General features: G+C 38.5%; 1 protein-coding gene across 2 annotated transcripts; it reads right to left on the bottom strand.

Annotated features, from left to right (window-relative positions):
* Positions 1-5,300: 5,300 nt before the first annotated feature.
* On the bottom strand, positions 5,301-9,501 carry LOC111907094 (serine/threonine-protein kinase rio2). 2 transcript variants are annotated; one of them, XM_023902887.3, is made up of 15 exons: positions 9,333-9,501; positions 8,145-8,255; positions 7,895-8,028; positions 7,753-7,799; positions 7,540-7,610; positions 7,333-7,446; positions 7,048-7,223; positions 6,874-6,962; positions 6,673-6,790; positions 6,511-6,584; positions 6,360-6,407; positions 6,117-6,285; positions 5,922-6,026; positions 5,737-5,835; positions 5,301-5,675 (listed from the first exon to the last, which is right to left on the bottom strand). In XM_023902887.3, exons 3-15 carry the CDS (start codon positions 7,976-7,978, stop codon positions 5,463-5,465), a joined length of 1,407 nt encoding a protein of 468 aa, XP_023758655.1. In that variant the 5' UTR covers positions 7,979-8,028; positions 8,145-8,255; positions 9,333-9,501; the 3' UTR covers positions 5,301-5,462. The 2 variants fall into 2 exon arrangements, with proteins under 2 accessions (XP_023758655.1, XP_023758654.1); XM_023902886.3 differs by lacking the exon at positions 8,145-8,255.
* Between the last annotated feature and the right edge of the window lie 7,305 nt (positions 9,502-16,806).

The raw sequence follows: 16,806 nt of genomic DNA, 5'->3' as shown, positions 1-16,806 counted from the left end.
TGAGACAAAAATACAGACTTTAACTAAGTGTCTAACAATACAACAAAACAAGTGAAATCATTCATATTTTCTATTGAACCCCAACACTTGTCGTGTTTGGAACGCATATCTGGGATCACATGATAAAGTTGCACTTTTATTGAACACGTTGGTAGATGTTGGTCAACATATAAAGTTTCTCATAAAACAGTTTGTACCGAGGATTTTGATGAAGCCGACAAAATCTCCTTTTTGTTTTGAACTTTTCAAGGAACATTATGATCTCTTCTATCACACGGAAATCGATACGCTACAAGACTCTACTTAGATCACATATAAATGTAAATGAGGTATCTACATATAAAACGCAAACATTATTAACATTCAAAACACATAAAACTGAATTAGTAATAAAAACAAAAATTGCACTTTTATAAATAAATAAATAAAAATGCATTTTTTATTAAAAACAAAAAACAAACAAAAATAATTTTCCGTAAATATTAAATATATCCATGTAGGGGTGGCAACTCTCGACCCAACCCATAACCCGACACTGACCCAACCGAAAATAGATGGGTTTGGATTGAGATTTTTGACCCGCCAACCTACCAACCCATATATTTCATGGGTTGGGTTGGGTTATCTGTTTGGGTTCGCAGGTCAACCCGCCAACCCATATATATATATATATATATATATATATATATATATATATATATATATATATATATATATATATATATATATATATATATATATATATATATATCATCTAAAAAAATGATATATTTAATTATTAATGAAATTTGATTTCCATTCGTATTTATAATATTATGTATCGTTGTATTCATTCTGTATTCGTATGTGTTAACGAAAATGCGTACTCGCAAGTATACGAGGTCGTGCAAGTAATATAGTCGTATGACCATATATCGAACCCACAGGGACTATCCTATTCTAAGAAAGAGTGAATTAGACAATTGATTGCAAAAGTGATTGATTTTATTAAACTAAAGAAATAATTAAAATAAAATTAAACTAAATTTACCAAGGTAAAAATGAAAACTAAAATAATCGAACAAACAAAGAAAACAATTTAACAATTTAACAATTATGAGAAAAACGGGATTCGGTTGACTTATACGGGTTCAATGATTCTTCTAATGCAACTAATTTGTCAAACCAATTATATAGAAACGAATAACTTAACACCAACAAAAGTTATCAATTACCTCTCGGTCTCATGATTCGATTTAAAAAAAACATTCACTCATATCTCTATGTAGTTTATGATTTTTTTTTAAAAAAAAACATTAAATCCAAGGGTTTTGTTAAAAATGCCCTAACACACGTCTATGTTAAGTTTAAGCGAGATAACAAAACCGCACATTCATATTCAAACGACGTCACAAATAAAGCTTCTCTCGAAGTCAATATAAGCATGTAAATATTAAATTTAAACCAAGAAAATTAATCCTAACTAACGTTGATCAAGTGTTAGCCAACATCAAAGTTACCCATCAAAATTTATATTTTTAAAATAAGAACACATTTGAATATGCTATTCGATTTCAACAAAATTGTTTCAAACAAAATCAACTACATTAAAATTATCATCTCACCCTAGTCAACCAAACCCTAAAGATTATTACTCCATAAAATTAAAATTGATAACAGTAGATAAACAAAGTTTAAACATCATATTTAAAACAACCATAAAACTAACACACAATGAAAAGCAAGTTATGAACCAAAAGCAAGTTACGTAGCAGGAGAAACAAAAGTAAATAAATAAACAAAATAACTAGAAAGTCAAACAGAGGACCAAATTGATTTACTTCGTATATGTGATTGCTGCATACGTAGCCTCAAGAACGAAGTCATATGTCCTCTTCAATCGCAACAATCGTGGTGGCTGAAGGAATGGTGGCCATCTTATCTTCGTAGGTATTTTCCGTGCGTATTTTTTTTATTCGTGCCACCCCCCATTTGATCGCCTAACAATTATTATATAGATCATAATTACATGAATGATCCTCCAACTTTCAAGCATTGCACAACTTTATCCCTTTGCTTTCAACTTTCAGCATGTTACAACTTTAGCCCTTTATCTTTCAACTTTATTTCAAAATTTACTTTAGCTTTTGATTTTCGTCCAGCAAACTAACTTCAACTTCCAAGTCGATTTTGAACTGGAAAACGACTGAATTAGTGAAAACTCAAAACACGAAACTTGTATATAATTGTGTCTAGTTTCCGAAACATCTTGAATCGCCTAAGTCGGAGTCCCGAGGAGCCGGATATGATGAAAACACTGAGACTTGGTCAATCTGCCAAACATCTTTTATTCGCCTTATTTTCTCGTGATGAATTTATCTTCTTTCAAATCCGTCAATTCCTTGCAGAAACCATTTGGACATTATAATATGAGTCCAACTCCCACCAAGACTCGTTGAATAAGTGGTGGGGGCCTAAGAAGCTTAGGCAATCTTGTATTTACAAGATAAAATTCGTTAATTCCTTTTAGATTTTTGAACTTCATAAGAGGAAGTCAAACTCCCACCATGACCCGTAGACTAGGCGGTGGGGAACCCATGAAACACAGGTTACACTTGCATTAACAAGTAAAATAAATACCGTCAATTCCGATGCAAAGCACAATGTGCTATATTATGGATTTCGTGCAAGAAAACCATCTCCCACCAACCTGTAGAATAGGAGGAGGGGAACTCAAGAAACTCGAGTTGCACTTGTGATGACAAGTGGTGATGAAAGCCGTCAATTCAAATGAGAAGCACGTGGTTCTATATTATGGATTTCGTGCAAGAAAACCATCTCCCACCAACCTGTAGAATAGGAGGAGGGGAACCCATGCAAGACAGGTCAAAAACCCAACTGAATAGGCACAAAAATACCAACCGGGAAATATTAGGTCTATTATATTCATTAACATAAATTTATCTTTTTAAGCTCAAAAAAATGATGTAAATTGTAAAATCCGGGGACACAAATAAGCTTTTTAGTTCATTTAGTGATCGAAAAATGAGCACTAAACAGTATGTGATTAATCTACATTTGCAGTTCATTAGTCAAAAAAAGAAAAAATACATGTCGTTATTTTCACGAGTCACGAACGAAGAACACATTCACTGTCTCTTAATGTTTTCATTTTTCATTTTTATTTGGATGTTATTGACTTTATGAATTTATGTTGAAAGCTTTTTTTTATGTTAATTGTTTTATTCATTTTATGAATTTATGTTGAAAAAACCTCATTTTTTAAATGTGTTGCTTATTTATTAAACGGGTTATATGGGTTGGATTTGACTCATTAACTTGTGAACCCGCGAACCTATATACTTAAACAGGTTATATGGGTTGGGTTGGGTTGGGTTGCACCAACCCGTGACCCGCCAACCCATCAACCCATATATTATATGTGTTGGGTTGAGTTTATATTTTCTGACCCACCAACCTGCCAACCCGTGACCCGCCAACCCAAACCCAACCCAATTGTCAGGCCTATATCCATGAACATAGACAAAAGTCAATACATATCGATGGAAGGCAAACGGATAACCAACTGCGCCACTAGCCCTTTCTAGATAGCAAAACTAATTTTTTGAAAACATCTGTGGATCTAGGAGAAATAACATTAGTATGTATGATCTGTTAGACTATGTTAAGAAGTTTTACCGCCTCTGGTGCGAGAAAGCCAAAGGTATCAAATGTGAAATGTATAAACACATGTTGATTTTAATGCATGCATTCTCGTGCTTTGCCACTTTGCACGCGACAACTTTCAAAGTAGCATGTCCTGCTGTGAAACTCCTGCTTCTCAAACCAACGAGAGGTGAGACCCTCGTAAGATCCACACAAACGTGTTTCCTACCCATCCAAAGACCAAAATGTCAGTTGGTCTGAGTATCTAGGGGTCCGTCAAAAAGTTCACAGACGCTTCTTTCTTCATAGTAATAATGGCTTTTATTATTAGAAAACACAACTTTTTTCTTTGGAACCGGCCAATAAGATATATTAATAAACAGAGGAAAATAAACAAGCCACAATTAGTGGCATACAAGAGACAAGCATAAACAAAAAGAGAAAAAACAAGATGACAAAACTGAAAATTGGGTGATTCAGAAAGACAGAGGGCATTGAGACCATGTTGCCCAATTAATCCTATCAAGTTTTCCCCTGTTTTTCACCCGTAGGTAAGTCACTGATTTTATTATATCATTGACTTTGTCAGGTGGTATTTCTTCTTGAAAACTTTTTCGTTCCTTGATTTCCAAATGCTCCATAGAAAACAACTATTTATAAAAACTCAACTTTTTATGAAATACGGTTTTAAAAAATGAATTATTTTAATTAAAAAAATTTGCACTTATAAAAGAAACTACATTTTTTTTATAAAAAACAGTTTTATCACCAAAAAAAAATGCATTTTTTTATTAAAACAGTAAAAAATAAGTTATTTGCCTTCAACTTCATATGCAAAAAACGCATGCTATAAGTTCAATGTGCTCTTCGACAACTCAAAAGTCGAATTGCATCTCGTTAGACACCCTCTACATAAAACTTCTCCCCTTCTAAGCCAGATTCATTCATACATTTGTTGAATGTTTAATGTTGTGTAATATTTTAACCGGAGTGAGTGTTGTGATATTTTAACTCATCTTTTACAACTAAATTCAAAACATGAGTCATGCATCTAACGTGATAATGTTTTCCACCTTCATACAAATTGGACATTTTGCGGATCAAGAATTCTAATACCTTGTCATTTGTAGCACCATTGTCCACGCTCGTGGTCATCAATTTGTTATCCCCCACTTGTGTATGCATTCAAGTAACAAACGTCCCACATGAGTATCTATTGGTCTGAAGTTTAAAATGATTTTTTGCATGACACAGTTATTATCTATGAAGTGCCTTGTAATAATCATGTGATTAACTTTTTGACACGACGAAATCCAAGTACCGTTGTCAAGTGTATTTTGTTGTTTGGATTATTAAAGAAAGTTAACGATTTTTTCCTTTCATCAAAGATAAAACTTACCAACAACACGATTAATAAAACTTACCAACAACACGACTAATTTTATGCCTAGATTGTATAGTGAGCTTCCCATTTAGAGCTTTTGTGTACTCTATAAAACCTTTATTATCCAGAAACATAAACGGATCACCTACAACAAATACGTTTAGCATACCTTTCTTAATCCTAACTTCATTGTGTTTCCATGTCGTGACACTACTACCCATAGCCAATTTTTATACTCCATGCCTATTAAATATAGTTCTTTATAATGCAATTGTGACAGATGAAGTGATGATGTATATGATGTTGCCCAAGCGATTAGACATAAAGGCTATAAAAATATTACATAAAAAAGTATGGAGTGAGTTTTTAGTAAGACCCAAAAATATATATCCTGTAGATGACAACTTACTATTAGCCATTTGCTTTGTTTAAATCACCAATTACTACTAGCCATTTGCTGCTTCTGGATCTTGGAATTATGAGAGGATTTTGCACCCTTGTCTTTATACGCATTTCTTGAACCATTGTTGCTCTTCCTTCCTGCTCTTGCTGCTTGAATAGCACGTCGTCTCTGCTTTGCTAGACGCTCCGCAAGTTCACCATCATCATCATCACCACCATCATCATCATCATCATCATCTTTCACCTGGAACCAATAATTAAATACAAAAAATAAATAAATAAAAACTGTTTAAACAATCATTTACCTGATCACTTTTAACAGGCTGTTTCCCTTCAGAGAGCTGTTGTTGATCCTCTTCTTCTACATCCCCACTATTTCCACAAGCCTTTACTTGCTCCTCATCCTTAAATAACATAATTAAAAGATAAAAAAACTCAGGTGATGGGTTTTAATGATAAAAAAATATCTAACAAATAAAGAAGCCTGTACATTGGTCAATGAGCATAAAGAATCAAAGTTTTGGATTTCTCCTTCATCTTCTTCTTCTTCTTCTATTTCTTCATCATCAGAACCAGGAATCTTCTCAAGAGTAAACTACATACAAATATATACATATAGTTAGAATTTCAAATCATCATTCATCAAAAAAGGATAGAAGCCAACATCAATGAATGCATCAAATACCTTTTCAATATCAGCTTGTTCCTTCCTGCTAAAGCCACTAGCAGAAAGTTCCTTGTCAAGGAAACCAGAAGCTTTCTTTATTGAAGAAAACCGAGGCTTTATACTATCTGACTCAGCATCTGAATCTGAATCTGAATCACCAGCATCCGCTTCAAAAGATAGGTTGAATCTACATCACAACACCTTTACTTTATTAATAAACAATAACAGCATACCATACAAGTCATTAAAATTTATGCAGACCTCTTGCTGAAAAACTTGATAATACATTCAACATCACGATCAAAGTACCTAAAACAACACATACATTAAATCACATCAAATCAAATCAAATTTTACTACATTGAATGTTATAGGCTTATAGCTATAACCATCTTGTAAGTTTAAATCATACATTTCTGCATTTCGATGAGATACAGATACCATTTGTGGAAAGTCAATGATGGTGATTTTTTCATCATCATCTATCTGCAACAAAAATATATAATTGAAGTAAGCCCGATAGCAAAGTTTTTTAATTTAACAATAAAATTCAAATACAAAGTTAAATAAATACCATTATGTTAAATTCATTGAAGTCACAATGAATAAGACCATGCTCTGCCAAACGGACAATAATTCCTATGATCTTCTCAAAAATGGTGTTAGTATTTTGCAACTCCTTCACCTGAACACTGAATATATAAATATAAGATACCATTACTTTCTTTTCAAATATGTTACAAAATAAAGATTTAATTAATAGGAGATTGCTTACAGTGGATAGCCTTGAACAAGGGACATTATGACACAATGGCGATTGCAATCCACTGCATTTGGAACAGGAAACCCATGTTCTTGTAATGCCTACTCAGAAAAACAAAAAAAAATGGAATGAATAACTGATAAGAAACAAGATCATTAAGATTTACAATTGCAATTGCAATGATACCTTCATGAAAGCAAACTCTTTAAGAGCAGCAAGGCGAGAGAGATAAAGCCAACTAAAGCTGCTTCTGTGCCTTAAATAGTCACGCTTTGACTTCACAGCTCTGAAAGAGGTTCTACCAAGTCTGTGTAATTTCATAGCCATAATCTCACCTTCTTCATTTGCAACCTCAAATATATCTTCAAAACAAAACAAAACAATCCATGTTACAATAAAGAAAAACAACTCTTTGTCTGTGTGTGTGTGTGTGTGACTGTGTGTGTGAAAGTAAAAGAATTTTTGGATTACCAGACTCTTTCCCCACACCAATTTGGCGTCCTACTGATGAAAATACACCTCGGTTGACCAGAGTCTTTATAGCAAGAAAATCATAACCAAGGTAGGTAAGCCTGAACCCATCATCTACACCAGAAAAGACAAATATGCCCATTAGGTATAGAAAAGAATCAAAAGATGTTATATGTTAAAAGTCAAAACAGACGTATTATTACTCACACTTTGAAGAGTCATGATGCAACAGTTTGTGCTTGAGCAAATTCTTCAACACCTTATAAGTCCCTCCATGTCTATACACAACCAAGAAAACTAGTATTTGTTATCATTTTGGCATATGTAATGTAACAAAAAATAGTTGATCATTAGGAGCTATAGATATGTATTATTACAGATATTGAAAAAAAATGGATATGGAAAGGATTAGAGGTTCACCTGAGTGAAGCAATGCGATCGATGAGCTCAACAGGTACAATTTCATGCTGAGAAGAGAAAAAGAAGTGTTCTTTTTATTTAGATGAGAGAAAAGTCAAAAAAAAAAATGAATTTTAATTAGTATTATTGAATAGTGAATTACATTGCGCATTCCCATCTCTACAGCAGTGAGAACCCTGAAGTCATCTTTAGAGAGGTACCGAAGAACATTCACATCAAGCTTCATCACTCCTCTGTTTTAGCACTTTTCTTCTCTACTAAGTAAATGTTGATCACCTGAAAATCCAAATTAGGGTTCAAAATTCAAATCCAGTTCAAGATAAATATTAGTACCATATACCTAACTAAAACAAAATGAAAAAATTGAATATAACATGTAATCTTACATATACCTTCAAGATTAGTTTTGTAACAATAAATTAATCATTATCTACTTCTCAAATTGATTATCACTGTGGTACTCTTGTATAGCTTGGAGAAACAATCTTCAGTTCATTATAAAGCTTCAAACAACATCACATATACAAATTATGCAAGAGGACTCAGAAACTCTTCTTCGAGTATACACACACACCATGTAGAATTAATATCACAAAAAGTTATATATATATATATATATATATATATATATATATATATATATATATATATATATATAAGCACATGACACAAAAGGGTTACATAACATTTATCATTTACCAATTAACCCCTCAACTGCATATAACAGATTAACAGATTACAAATTACCAAACTCAACTCCTTCACAGTAGGGCACTAGCAATGTCATTAACTCATCATAGCAGTGTAATTCCAGAAGTCAACATAGAACCAAGTGAATCACACATTCAAGAAGCAAGCACTAAATAACTCAAGAAGCTATGCATTCACAGCAATAACAAATTTAGTAGCAACTGGAAAAGTCGACAAGCAAGCAATAGAGAAGAAATAGAGAACCAAAAGTCAAGAAGCAGGCAATCAAAAAATCAGTATCCGATAAGCACTTTTAACTTATAGCTTATTAGCTTATAGCGGTGTCCAGATGGAGTTTTCAAAATGCCAGAAGCTGATAAGCATTTTTTAGTTATTGGCAAAAAAAACTGTTTATATGTGTTAAATGACCAAAAAGGGCTTCCTTTTACATATAAGAATCATAAGAACATCATTCAAAAACACTAGGAGGAAATCAGGTGCATCTATTGCTCATTCCCAAGTTAACAACATCAAATTTCAAAAGTTAAACATTAAAACTTATATATTAGAATTGATATGTGAAAACATGTGTATTAATAGAGTACTGTCGCTCTCAGGCATTTGATCAAACAGATTGCCTGCAAACACATTCCTTTTTTTACAAAACACTGTACACATCAGGCTTCATACATTTGAACAGCAAACACAATTAGCAAATTAGAATTCCAGAGAACTTGAACTTGCCGATTGATATTAAAAAAAAACTACAGAAATTTCGTATGTGAACAAGGAAATCACATGAAAAGAAACAGGTTTAATAAAAAGAAATCGACCACCAACATCAATTGCGAAGTTCAAAGAAAGCAGAAAAGAAGGAAGAAAAATGGAACCTGGGCTTAGGTGCGACGGAGTTGTGGCTATCGAAGGTCTCCGGCCAGTGACTTCACAGGGGAGGCGATGACGAGCGGGGAGAATTGACGTGAGGAGCAATAGCGAGAGGCGATGCTGTTTGTAATCGTAAGTAGTGAGTAAGGTTTTATTAGGGTTTGGGGCATATCGGTGGATTCTCAAATCAATAGGAATAAATAGTTTTTGATAAGTTGGGTAATAATTTAAATAAATAAAAATATTATAAAATAAAATAAAATTGTAGTGTGGTTTGGCTTGGAATCCATTGGAATTACAACGGATTGGAATCTAATCTGATGATTTTTTTTTTTTATTCAAGCTTTCAAAAGGAATTGGATTCTAAGTCAAATTTTTCTTCCAACGAGAGAAAATAAATTACATCCAAAAACTTAAGGAATTAAAATTCCTTTCAAGTGAAATTGTTGAATATTACCATATTACCCATTTTACTATTAACACTACATATGAAACCCTTATGTCGCCACCACCATCTTCAATTCCTGGCAGATTTCACTTCATTAACAGATTCTAATTCCTTCAAAAACATTTTGCAAACCAAACGTCACCCGACTTGTATAGAAGAGTTATAAATCATTTTTTTTTAATAATTCGTATTAAAATATTAATTTTAGCTTATATCAATGTGAAATCGATAATAAATTAAAAAGGTCCTTAAATAAGCTTAGTCAAACACCCTCTTAATTTGACAGTGGGAGTCGATCGACCAGGAGGAGAATGACGTCTCGTCAAGAAAAAAAAAACGTTGAATCTTGTCTTCAAGTTCATATTCAATCGGGTGTAAAAAAAGATTTTTAGGCTAAGAATAGTTGGTTAATCCAATAGAAATAATTTGTTTTTTCATAATTAAGTAACTAAGACCCAAAAACAAGTTAAGGTCAAATAGCGCTAAAAAATGGGATATCGGATTCAAAATAATGGTCAATCTCGGTGATATTTTGTGGCTCTGCTAATTGGGAACGTTATTCCAAACTGCTTGTAACATCCCAAATTTCAGAAGTTTGAGTTAAGGGCTAAAAGTGTAAATTGAAGAAGGGACTCGACGAGTAGGTATACTCACTCGCCAAGTCGGAGCGGGTTTTGGATCGCGAATTAAGTGACCAACTCGCCGAGTCGAAAGCTGGACTCGACGAGTTGGTGCTAGAATGAGAAAAACCATAATCTCGCGGGTTGCACCCTATTTAAAGGATTTTATGTCCTTCTCTCAGCCTCCTTATTACCCTTGAGAACCAGAAAACCCTAAGCTCGTGTGTGAGGCCTTTGGAGGAAGATTGAAGCTTTGGAAGTTGTTTCTAGTGGAAGAAACTTGAAGATCAAAAGGGCTTGCATCAAGAGAGTGGCGTGGATCCAGAATCTACTTCAGTTTGGGCATATCTTGGAGGTAATAAGTTGTTACCTTCCCTCTTTTGCATCTAGATCTATTCATGGATGAGTTTTGGGGCCATTTTTGGTATGATTGAGATCTATTCCGAGTTTGGGGCTTAGATCTGAGGTTGCTACTTCATATCTAGGGTTGTGATGGTCCAGAATGTCTTAAAGCAGCAGTCAATGAGTTACTGGTGAAGCCCCTTTGTCTTAAACCCAAGCCCTAGAGTGTTTTGGGCCTTTAGCTCCTTGGTTCCACGTAAAGTTTGCAACTTTACGTGGGGGTTAGACTTTAGAAGAGTGGATATATGGATTGGAGCCCTTGCATGGCCCGAAAGGCCACTATATGGATTGAGAGCCGAAGAGACTCGACGAGTCACATGGGTGTACCCGGGGAGTTGTATGATCATGAGCATGGACTCGACGAGTTGGAAGAACAACTCGGCGAGTCTGTTGAAGATTGCCTTGGACTCGACGAGTTTGTTCTTGGACTCGGCAAGTCTGGTCGTAGAACCTCAACCTTTTCTGGTTAAGACGCGGATCAGTGAGTTGGGTGGTGACTCGGTGAGTTCGACAGGATGGGACTCAGAGATCGTTGAACTCGACGAGTCTTGGGGTGACTCGGCGAGTTGAGTCGTATTTTGAGAGTTTCTGAGTTAATAACTCGGCGAGTCTACGGGTTGACTCGACGATTAGATTCAATCAGGAAGATTGACTTTGACCAGGACTTTGACTTTGACCATGGTTGACTCAGTTTGACTTCTAGAGTTCAGTTTGGGACTAAGTGTTATTGGTATTGGTTGCTCAGGGAGCTAGAGGAGCAGCATTTCGGAGAGTTGTCGGTTAGCAGCCAGAGGGTTATCGGCCGAGTTCAGCAGTTCACGTGAGTTTCCTTCCAGTAGGAACGAGTCTATGGCCACAATGTCGGCTCGTTTAGTTAGCAGTAGTTTCGGACCTCAGCCCGATGCAGTAGTTAGATTACTTGATGTCTTTGTGATTCAAGCATGTTTTGTGTTATGTGTTCCGGACCCTGGTCTGATGCAGTATGCAGTATATATGTTTATGCTAGTTGATATGTTTATGTTATGTTGTGTTCAGTCAATTCCGGACTTCGGTCCGATGCAGTTAGTTCCGGACTTCGGTCCGATGCAGGGGACAAGGTCCCAGTTAGTCCGGGCTTCGGCCCAATGCAGTTTCCGGACTTTGGTCCGATGCAGGGGGCAAGGCCCCAGTTAGTCCGGGCTTCGGCCCGATGCAGTTTCCGGACTTCGGTCCGATGCAGGGGCAAGGCCCCAGTTAGTCCGGGCTTCGGTCCGATGCAGTTTCTGGACTTCGGTCCGATGCAGGGGGCAAGGCCCCAGTTAGTCTGGGCTTCGGCCCGATGTAGTTTCCGGATTTCGGTCCGATGCAGGGGGCAAGGCCCCAGTTAGTCCGGACTCCGGTCCGATGCAGTTATTCGGACTTCGGTCCGATGCAGGGGGCAAGTCCCCAGTTAGTCTGTACTTTGGTCTGATGCAGGGGGAAAGGCCCAATATGTGCTTTATATGTTATTGTAAGGTATGTGGTAGATTGGGGGAGCTCACTAAGCTTTGTGCTTACAGTTTTCAGTTTTGGTTTCAGGTACTCGGTTTTCAAAAGAGGAGCTCGGGAAGATTGTAGTGCACACACCATTTGTTCAGCCTGGGATGTTTATACTCTGATAGATTTGACAGTTGTTATAATATTTTGAGATACATGTTTCATGAGATATTATATGACATTTATATATTATGGTTAGTATGTTTTAAAAAAAAAAGAATTTTTGGATGGTATTTTTAGGTCGTTACAAGTTGGTATCAGAGCCTTGGTTTGAGGGATTCGGGTACACTTTCGGGTGTGTCTGAACTCAAACTAAGGAAAGTGTATGAGGTTTTCAAAAGAAGTTTTTGAAAAAGAAAAGAGTTTTAATAAAAGCGAAAAGAATTTTTGGAAAGAAAAGAACTTTGAAAAGAGAAAAGGGTATGGTGTATGCAATCAGCCGAGCTCAAGTAAGTACTCCCAAATTACCCATACAAATTATGTTATGCTTATCAGTTTCGGTTTCAGTAGAACGTCATGCTAGAATAGGACTAAGGATCTAGGAGGATGCCTTATGTGCCTGCTTTATGTGTTCCAGCTTTATGAGAATTGCATGCTAGCATTGAGTAGACAGCAGTAGGATAGCCTGTTTAGGTTATGTCTGATAGTATGAGCTTATTAGTGTATGCTAGTACAGTTTCTTGTTATGAGGATAGATTTGCCTGAGTAGTTTCTTGTGTCTGATTGTTGTTTGCTTTGTGCTTTGTGGGACTCTGAGTAATGGTAGCTAGCCATTAGGTGAATACTTCACGTCACATGTGATCAGGGATTAAATAATCTCAGAGTGTTGGACGTGGCCCTAATGTGCAGCTCTCGTTTGAGTCTAACCGTTTTAGGGACGAGTCTCTTACTCGAAGGATTATCTAAGCCTCGTCACATGTGATAGTATTCAGGTGATGGCTAATTGGCATTACAAGGAGGCCTTCAGCAGCTGAGGATTGGTTTGGGTGGAGTCAGAGATTTTCCCTAAGGCAAGCCTAGGATGAGAGAAGCAGAGATCAGTAGCAGTAGAGGGGACTTGGTGGAGTCAAGGCAATTCTTGAAGAAAGTATAGATAGATGTGGAAGGTAGTATGGGCCCGTACTACTGAAAGTAGAGGATCCGTACTTGATTCAAGAGGGGTTAAGACGAAACCAGGGAAATTGTAGATTGTGTGTGAGATCCCTCAGCAGCAATGAGTATTCTGACAGTTATTGCGATATGTTTTCTGTAACAGCCCGAAATCTCAGGTATTATTAAAATTATGTTTTTGGGGTGATTTAAGAGGGGACTCGGCGAGTTGGAGCCTAAACTCGCCGAGTAGAATCGCAGACTTGGTCGCGGGATCGCGACTGGACTCGACGAGTCCAGGTATGGACTCGGCGAGTCGACGCTGTTTAGCGGAAACCCTAACCGTTCAAGTTTGGGACGTATAAAAGGGACCCATTGGCCGTCATTGTTCGTTTTAGCCTTCTGAGAAGAACCCTAAATCGATTTAGTGCAGCTGGGGCAAGGATCTTAGGCCATTGTTGGTTATAGAAGAGTAGTGGTACAAGGAAGAGGAAGGATTGGCTAAAAGAGCAGCAAGGGGTCACATTCTGAGGATTGGGAATACAGAGAATACATCATCCAGGTAAGAATTCGTGTATGCTCTGCTATATTGATGTATTTATGAAATTAGGGTTTATAGAACCCATCTAGTAATTTGATGAAGTAGTGCCTTGTTACCCCACGATTATAATCTTGTAGTAGGACCTTTAGAGGTCCAGAAGGTCCCATGCATGTGTATTTCGGGACGAGACCTATCTCAGGAAGCAGTTACTTGTCTGCATGGCATGGACTCGCCGAGTTGTTCTTCAGACTCGGCGAGTAGCTTGAAGATTCACTGGGACTCGCCGAGTTTGTTCTTCAGACTCGACGAGTAGAGTCGGGGTGGCCCCGCGATTCTTCCACGAGGACCTCGTCGAGTCAAGAGGGATACTCGACGAGTAGAGAGGGATCATGCAGGAATTGGTGAAGGCAACTAGACTCGCCGAGTCGCCAGGGTACTCGCCGAGTCCAGTTGAGTTGACCGTTGACCGTTGACCAGAGTTGACCTAAGTCTGACTTCTTAGGGATAGTCACACTTAGATGATATGAGTGCTAATGAGTTATGTAATGTTATAGGAGGGTTGTAGCTCGTTGGTTTGTGCACGAGTGATTTCAGGAGTTGCTAGCTTTCAGCATTTACGAGGTGAGTCTTCTCACTATACTGTAACCGGAAGGGTTTGACTGTGTGACCGGAAGGTCGAATATGTTATGTGATATGTATGCTATGTGTGGTAAGTTAATTGTTATATGTGCTATGTATGATATGTGGGCCGGAAGGCAATATGTGATGGGCCGGAAGGCGATTATGTTATGGGCCGGAAGGCGTTGTAATGAGGACCGGAAGGTCAGGGACTGGAAAGGCGTATGTGTGTAAGTGTATATTGGGGAACTCACTAAGCATTTATGCTTACAGTTGTTGTGCATGTATTTCAGGTACTAGCGAGGACCGTGGGAAGGCGCCGGCATGATCGATACACACTGAAGATTGTCTTTATGATCTTGGGATTTTGAATAATTGTATTTGACAGAATAATTAAACTATTTATGCATTGTTTAAAATGGAAACAATTATGTTTTTAAAAATGAAAAATTTGTTTGAAAAAAAGTTGAGTTGTTACAATTGGTATCAGAGCCTTGGTTTGAGGGATTCGGGTGCACCTTCGGGGGTAACTGAACTCAAACCGAGGATTTGAGGAAACTTTTCAAATAAAAGCATAAACGTTTGTAACTGGTTTTGTGGTAAGCAAGAAAGAAGCAGTGTGTACGATCAGTCAGCGCCCGAACGGTAAAGATCCCCAAAATACCCTACAATATTATATGATGTGAATTGCTATGCATGCTAGAAGACTAGGTATTCATGATAGGACTAGAGTGGCCTGATTTGTGATGCCTTAGTCTAGGGAAGTTTGCTTATATGAGAAGCTTTGCTAGTATGCGGGTAGATAGTGCATATCAGAAGTAGAGTACTCACTTCCGAAGTTTGGGGAGGAGGACTTGGGATGAACACTGATGCGGTGTGGTCGGTAGTATTGGGCCCGTACTACCGAAGACACCGGGTCAGTGGGAGACCCAAGTAAGAATCCCTGGATATCGGGGACGGGGTAGGGTTGCGTTATCAAGTGCAATTACACTTGATGGAGTCTCTGATAGTTTTATGTTGTATTTTAGAGACATCATGGTTAGACCACGCCACGGAGCAAGTACGAGCGGTGTGAGTGACGAGGATATTCGTCAGATGATCCACGAGGAGGTGGCGGCGGCGATCCGGGCTGAGATCCCGGAGATGTTTGGGTCTATCAAGACCACCCTGATGGAGACGTTCGACGAGCGGTACGCCGCATTGACTGAGGCTGCAACCGCTGCAGCTACCGCAGCTGTGGCCGCTGCTAGGCCACAGGGGGGTGATTCATTGCTGTTTCGAGAGTTCAGCAACACGAAGCCACCAGAGTTCGATGGGACGCAGGATCCGATTGCTGCGATGAGGTGGATCGCAGATATAGAGGGGTGCTTCTACACTTGTTCATGCCCGGAGCACCTGAGGGTACGGTTCGCTTTGAACCAGCTCCGTCTGGGAGCCAAGGACTGGTGGAAGTTCGTGACGGCGAACTTCACTTTAGCAGAGACTGCGGCGGTGACATGGGAGGGGTTCACTACCATGTTCAGGGATGAGTACGTTCCCCCGGTGGAGCGGGAACGATTGGTTCAGGAGTTCTTAACCCTCAAGCAGGGTACTGATTCGGTGGCGGCGATCACGCGGAAGTTCCATGAGAGGGCGATGTTTTGCCCCGAGCTGGTGGCCACAGAGCAGGCTCGGATGAGCCGGTACTTGGGTGTTCTGAGGAGGGAGATCCGGGAGTTTGTGTCAAATTCCACTTACCACACTTTTACTGAGCTTCAGGCGAATGCCAGGAAGCGTGAGATCGAGTTAGAGACTCAGGCCAGGGAAGAGGCCGAGTCTCAGCAGGCAGACCGGCGGCCGGCTCAGTCTCAGCCGGCAGCCAAGCGGATCAAGTCCGCCGATTCGAGGACGGGAGGTTTGAAGAACCGCACTTGCGTAAAGTGCGGCAAGGGTCACGATGGGGCGTGTCGAGCCGGTGCCTGCTACAAGTGTGGCAAGGAGGGGCACATTGCTAGGGAGTGCCCCAAGGGGTTTATGGTTTGCTTCCATTGCAACCAGACCGGCCATCGGAAGGCCGAGTGTCCGCAGCTTCGTCAGGGATCTGCACCTGTTGCCAGGACTACTGAGACTCGACCGGTGAAGGTCGAGGCCCCGAGGGCTCGTGGGAGAGCCTTTCAGCTGACTGCGGAGGAGGTCCGCGCTGCGCCCGATGTTGTGGCAGGTATGTTGTAATTCATGTATTTATTTTAATGTCAAGATGTTATGCT

This window comes from Lactuca sativa, chromosome 5 (assembly GCF_002870075.4).
Source record: "Lactuca sativa cultivar Salinas chromosome 5, Lsat_Salinas_v11, whole genome shotgun sequence".
NCBI lineage: Eukaryota > Viridiplantae > Streptophyta > Magnoliopsida > Asterales > Asteraceae > Lactuca > Lactuca sativa.
This window is presented reverse-complemented; position numbering and strand designations above follow the sequence as displayed.